The following is a 6,490-nucleotide window of genomic DNA, read 5'->3' as shown; positions in this document are numbered from 1 at the left end:
AAAAAAAAAAAAAAAAAAAAAAAAAAAAAAAAAAAAACAGAACTGCCTTGCACTTACACAGCACTTAAAATCTTCCATACATTATTTTATCACCACTGAGTCAGTATTACTATTATGCCCATTTTTCTAATGACAAAGCAATTAAGATGGGACAAAACCACGAAAGAAGCCTTGATTCTGCTTCTCACATACAGAGCTGACACTTCAGAATCTCAGACAGGCAGGCTGAAGTGTTTCCCAAGCCAGAAGGAATAGTGGGTTCTATCAGCCTGGCAAAGACCTTAGGAAAAAGGCCACTAGACACCTTGCCTTAAACCCCTCAGTTCCTAATACTATCACCGGAGAAGGTGGAGAAGGGTGGTTCTATTAATGAAAAAACTCAAGATCAAAGTTACATTAACTTGACATCCCTGGATCTCAGTGACCTAACAAATGAAAATTAGGGCGAGTGTAGGAAAAACACTATGTAGCAATGTAGAGGTCTTCAACAAACACAGCTTTGAGAAAAAGAATGAAAATAGGGCTGGGATAGGGCAGAAAGGTACAGCTAAGACATATGGGTGAGGGGAAAGAGAAGGACAGGAATTGGAGGGAAATGACTGAGGAGCTCCTAAAGATGGAAAACCCAAAAGAGACATGGGAGCTCCAACTGCTAGACAAAAGCTGAGGACACATGGGGGTCCTGCATAGGGAGCATTAAAAGACCCCGGGGTTTGGGTGACCGGAAGCAGAGACCCCCAAAAAACACCAGACCAGAAGGGGGCGCAGGTGACACCCTGGTAGGGGAGAATGAATGGGGAAGGCGGTCCGGGGGGCGGGGCAAAGGAGGGGCCCCGGGATGGGCGGGGCACAGACCCCTTTCCAAGTTCAAACCCCTACCCCGAGAGCCCGGGGAGAAACGGCTCCGCGACTCCCGCACTCACCGCCGGTCTCATCAGTTACATAGGGAGTCGCCATCTTGAAAACTCAAACCACTTCCGGCGTGAGCGGGCTGGGGTCCCGCCCCCCTACCCACCGGAAGTGGAGTCCTGATCACAGCGAGCCACCATTTTAGTCTTAAAGGGAGAGTGCACCATTTTATGGGTAGGGTAGAAGGAAGATGGAGCTAGAAGCTGAAGTCTGGTAAAATAAAGCCTCGGACTCGTTTACTTCCCCATATACCATTAATGAGCGCCGGTTGCAAGTAAAACAGTCTTCTGGGGGCCGAAAGAAGTTCCAACACACAGTCTTCCTCTCGGCCAAGCACTCCTGCGACCAGGACCTGCGAGAGTGAAAGGCCACAAGGCCCACCTGTACCCAAACTGGGGACTGGTAAACGAGGAAAGGAAAGACTGTCCAGGCCCAGGCCTTCCCCGTGCCCTAGAGCAGCCTGATGACGTGGGGCGCGCCAGTGTTGCTGAGTTCGACAGGAAGACCTCGATTAACCCTAAGGAGGTGCCGAGGTCAAATTCGCGTACCGACTGCCCTCGCTAGCCAGCTTAACTCTGGACAGAGCCCCACAAAAGAGGCGTGCAAGCCGGAGGGCGCTGCCTGTCGGTCACCTGTCCCCGCGGCCTCTGGATTGACGCGGCGTTCGGTGCTGGGTGGGGCGGGCCGGGTTGGGGCGGGCAGCCCTGACCAGGCTCGGCCCAGGGGCGGCCCCGGGGACTCGGCGGCCTCCGGGGAAGCCTCCAGAGGGAAAGGCCCCTGGGTCAGAGGGCAGGCGGTGGTACCAGGGCGGACCCCGCTAGTGTTCTAATTAACCTCGTGCACGTCCCCGGGCACTGGAGATAGAAAGCAGGACACCTCGCCAATAATCCAGGTCGGCGTAGTCACTCCCTTTGTAGTCCTGCCCCGACTCTGCCTCATCATTCTTCAGAAGAACCAGAAGTTCCCTCCCCCTCTGCTTTAGCAACCGTTGTTCCTGCAGGGCCAAGTCCTGTTAAACTTGTTTCTCCTACAGCCTGGGAGCGGCTGGCCCCAGGTTTCTCAGTGGTCAACTGGGCCCTCCTCCATCCCTTTACTCCTTTTTCATTGTCGACCCTTTACCTTCCTCTATTTTCGCCACTGTGGCTTAAGATAATGTCCAAGGGTATTTATTCCATCAGGGAGGAGAGAGGGGGTGATAACTCCAACTCTAGGAAGCAAAGCCTCATTTAAAAAAAAAAAAAAAAAAAGAGCCAGGGAGATGGCTCAGTGGAATAAGTGCTTCCCTGGCAAGCGCAAGGGCCTGAGTTCAATCCCTGATTCCGAAAAAAAAAAAAAAAAAAAAAATATATATATATATATATATATAAATTAAAAATAAAAATAAAAAACAGTGGACAATCCTAAGGCTTAAACTGAGATTCAAGTTTTCTTGGGGTCACACCTTTGCCTGCCTTTCCATTCTCTGATTTCCTTATTCAACATACAGCCTAGTTCAGCTTTCAAAAAGATTCATTTGGGGGCCTGGCCTTAGCTCAGTTGTTTAAGTGGCTGCTTCCACAAAGCTGTCAGCCTCAGGTTGCTGTAGTTCGATCCCCACAACACTCCAGCTGGCCAAACCACCCCTGAGGGCATTCGGAGCCAAAAAAAAAAAGATTCATTTAACAACTATGTGGATACAGTGGGCAGTGTTGCTTGCCTGTAATCCCAGTACTCTGGAGGCTGAGGCAGGGGAATCGCATGGGCCAAGTAGTTTGAGGTCATCCTGGGCAACACAACAAGATACCCCTCAATTTCACACCTCCAAAACAAACAGTTTGCATACAGTACAGTGCAAGAGCTCAGAATGCCAACCTTAAATGTGTTTTTTTGGGGGTATTTATTTATTTATTTTGGTGGAACCGGGGATTGAACTCAGGCCCTTGTGCTTGCCAGGGAAGCGCTTATTCTACTGAGCCATCTCCCTGGCCCTTTTTTTTTTTTTTTTTTTTTTTTTTTTTTTTTAGCAGGGATCAAACTCAGGACTGTCCACTTGCCAGGCAGGCATTTATGCCACTATATCCCTGGCCCTGTTTCACCAATTTTGCTTTAGCCCTCACTAGCTAGCATCCTATCTTTAGCTTTATAATGCTGTGAGTGGATGGGATGAAGCTTCAGAAAACTAGTGGGACATACTCCTTTTGACTGAACTCCTAGAGGAAGTCTCTTACGGGAAACAGTAAGTTCTGTGTTTTCTATCAAGCAGGACTGGCTCCATCTTGAACTCTAGCTATCTTAGATAACCCTCCTGAACACACTAGATTACAGAAAATGCCCACTCAGTTCCAATCCTGGGAACACAGCTACAAACCAGATAGCTTATCATGGGCTAAGGGTTTTCTGTTCTCCACATTCCCCTCTTCTCTGTTCTTTTCCCTCAGCAGCCTCTCAGGCTCCCCTCTGAGCTAATTGGAATAGATTGTGAACCTCCAAACCAGCCAATGAGAATCCTTCTGCAAAAGGGGCAACCCTCCTTTATCCTAGGCCTGCTACCTCAAGTTTGGGCCCTTTTGCAAAAGTAACAAGCCTTGCCTAAGATTTCTTGGTATCTGAGTGCTTCATTATCTGCTCCAACAAACTGAGTCTAGGGGCTTATTTCCAACACTCTGAATGGAACTTCCAATGAAGCTGCTCTGCAAGGGGGAACCCTAAAGTGGCCCTGTTCACTACCCAACCTTCTCTGCCACCCTAACCCCCTGTACCCTCATATATCCTGCCCCAGCTCTGAGCTTGACAGGAAGTGAAACTCTATTGTCTGTTTAGTAGACTAGCCTAGTACCCAGCTCTGGGCCCCGGATGTGGCCCCCCTATCCTGAGGAGGAAGAGAGGAAAGAAAGCAGGGGAGAACAAGCTGTTGTTTTTTCCTTTCCCTTTGTTCATTGTGGGTTTTTTTCTTTCTGACTTTTATGATGTGGTTGATTAAAGAAAAGAGCACCTGGAACCTTAGGCATTAGACGCCTCTTCAGATGTTTCTTGGCCTTTTTACCCCCACCCCCACCAATAACTGACAGGGTATAATAGAGCACAGATCCTAATGAAGACAAAAACAAGACTAGAACAAAACTGATTCCATCCTATTCCTTATTAGAGAAATAACCTCACATTCCCACTTTGAAATTCAGTAAAACTTTAAAAAATGAATGCTAACATTTGTGAGGCTGAGACAAGAGAATCACTGGTATTAGAGGCCAACCTGGGCCACATAGTTCAAGCCCAGCCTGGAATACAAAGTGAAACCCTCAAACAAACATATAATAATAATAATAATAATAATAAATACCTTGAGCTACAGGGAAAAAAAACTTTAAAAGAATGTCTTTAAATTTGTGTAGAAACTATTAAAGAGGGATTATGGGTCTACTCTTATATGTTTACTTAGGGTGGTTTAGGGCAGAGAGAAGTCTGCTACACATGAAACCACTCTGGTGCAGTCCTTCAACTGAGCTGTTTTTGCCTGACTGCAGGGCTAAGTATAGTCTCCGGTGTATAGTCAGCCTTCAAAAGTGTTGACTATGACTAAGGAGGTCATAGAGGAAGATGAAGTTGTTTATGATAAAGAAAACACTGTTAAGGATGAGCAAGTGTGGTGTATCATACCTGTAACCCCAGCTACTCAGGGGTTGAGGCAGGAGGCCTGGAGTTCTAGGCCAGCCTAGGATTCACAATAAGACTGTTGAGAAAGACAGAGACAGAGACAGAGACAGAGAGAGGAAAAAGAATGAACAATGGGATTGGGAATAGGGTGAGCACATGCAACATGTTGTAAGCTCTGGGTTCAGTCTCTAGCACTACAGAAAAAAAGTGGAGGGGGTGCTGGGGAGATGGCTCAGTGGAATAAGTGCTTCCCTGGCAAGCGCAAGGGCCTGAGTTCAATCCCTGGCTCCGCCAAAAAAAAAAAAAAAAAAGAAAAGAAAAGTGGGGGTGAGGAGTGGCAGGGCCCTTGTCTTTTATCAAGACTGTGGATGAGACCTGTAGAGACACCAAAGCATACAGACCCTCCTCCACACCCTGCACCACATTCCCAGTTTATTTTTTTATTTTTTGGCAGAACCAGGGATTGAACTCAGGCCTTTGCACTTGCCAGGGAAGCACTTATTCCACTAAACCATCTCCCCGGCCCACATTCCCAGTTTATTTATTTATTTATTTATTTTTTTATTTTTTTTTGGCAGAGCCGGGGATTGAACTCAGGCCCTTGAGCTTGCCAGGCAAGTGATTATTCAACTGAGCTATCTCCCCAGCCCCTACATGCCCAGTTTAGATACAATAATAATACTCTCAAAACCTGTTACTACAAGATCTATATTTCTGATAAAAGTGGAGAAATTCTTTCAACAAGCCTGTCTGCAATCTATCTAGACCTTCTTAGGTTCCTTTGTTTCCACTAGAGGGCCTTATAAGTGTATTTATTCCTTTCCCTCTCTGACCCCCTTCTAAAATATGTATATTGTGTATGTGGACAGATAAATGCACACCACTCATACGCACATGTACAGGCTTCCAGTCAGAAATCCCCACACACCCACACACCTCAGGTGTAAAAAGGGCGATTCCAGGAACCCAAGGCATTTTTATTCGCCCTACTTCAATGAAGGGTAGGAGGGTGCTCACAGGGGTTGGGGCGGAGCCAGGGAGTGGGACGCCTGGGTCTCCATTCCTACCAGCAAGTCCGTAGGCCCCTGTCTCTCCCTGTTGCTCTACCAGCCTCAGCACCAGCCATGCTGGCCCAAGAGTCTTGACAGCTCCTGAACCACCTCCAGGCAGGAGAAGCTGAAAGGATCCCTTTTCTGACCCCTACTTTGCGCCAGGGCCTTCTACACCACTGGCAAGGTCAGCGGGTAAACTGGGAGGGTTAGGGCATGGAGGAAGGGCACACACAGGGCAGTGTTCTTTGCACCCACACCTCCACCCTAGAATTAAGGCGAAGATATGCATCTTGTTTGAAAGCGGTGGCCGTACACTGGAGGAATAGGTTGGAAAGGGAGGTGAGAAGCCCTGGCCGAGAAAATGGGCAGATTGTCTCCAGCAGTTAGGTGGTGTGGAGCCTTTCGGGAAGGGCACGGATGGGTCTCGGTGTGGGCTGTGGGGTGTGACCCTTTGGTCTTGCCCGAGCTAGGGTCTCGAGGGTGTGCGGTCCTGGTGATAGAAAGGAGTTGGGCAGGGAAGTCCAGGACAGCATCGGTTAGGAGTGGGTGGATGCGCAGGGTGCGCGGATGGGCGGTTGGGTGCGCAGCTGCCGGCCTCTAACCTCGGCCTCCCAGGTGAGCGTTGCAAAGAGGGAAAGTAAGTGGAGGCAGAGCTGCCGCGGGCTACGGCTACTGGGGAAGGCGGCGCAGCCCAGCGCCCCGAAGACACCGGGGAGGTCCGGGGGACAGGTCCTGTAGGGCTGGGAGCCTGATAACGCGGGCCTGTCCGGCCCCGGAGTTTGGGAGTCGGGGGCGCGGGAGCGGCGGCGCGACTGGGTGGGGGGCGGGCGGCTGTGTCGTCAGGCGCGGGGCGGCCCCGCGCGGCCGCGTCTGCTGCTCAGTCCCTGCCGTCCGCCCGC

At 49.5% G+C, this 6,490-nt stretch overlaps 1 protein-coding gene across 2 annotated transcripts in view; it reads right to left on the bottom strand.

The window, feature by feature from the left end:
• The window catches only part of Pym1 (PYM homolog 1, exon junction complex associated factor), a 29,091-nt gene that overhangs the window by 22,048 nt on the left and 553 nt on the right, over positions 1–6,490 (bottom strand). Inside the window, exon 1 of one of the 2 annotated variants that reach the window (XM_004647117.2) lies at positions 924–1,255. The exons of the other annotated variant lie outside the window; for it this stretch is intronic. Coding sequence (XP_004647174.1) covers positions 924–957 — 34 coding nt within the window. The 5' untranslated portion in view covers positions 958–1,255. Of the gene's footprint in view, positions 1–923; positions 1,256–6,490 lie in introns of those variants that run through there. 2 annotated transcript variants of the gene reach the window in all.

This window comes from Octodon degus, unplaced genomic scaffold (genome assembly GCF_000260255.1).
Source record: "Octodon degus isolate 3935 unplaced genomic scaffold, OctDeg1.0 scaffold00287, whole genome shotgun sequence".
Classification (NCBI taxonomy): Eukaryota; Metazoa; Chordata; class Mammalia; order Rodentia; family Octodontidae; genus Octodon; species Octodon degus.
Note: the sequence above shows the minus strand (reverse complement) of the source record. Positions and strands in the feature narration are given on the sequence as shown.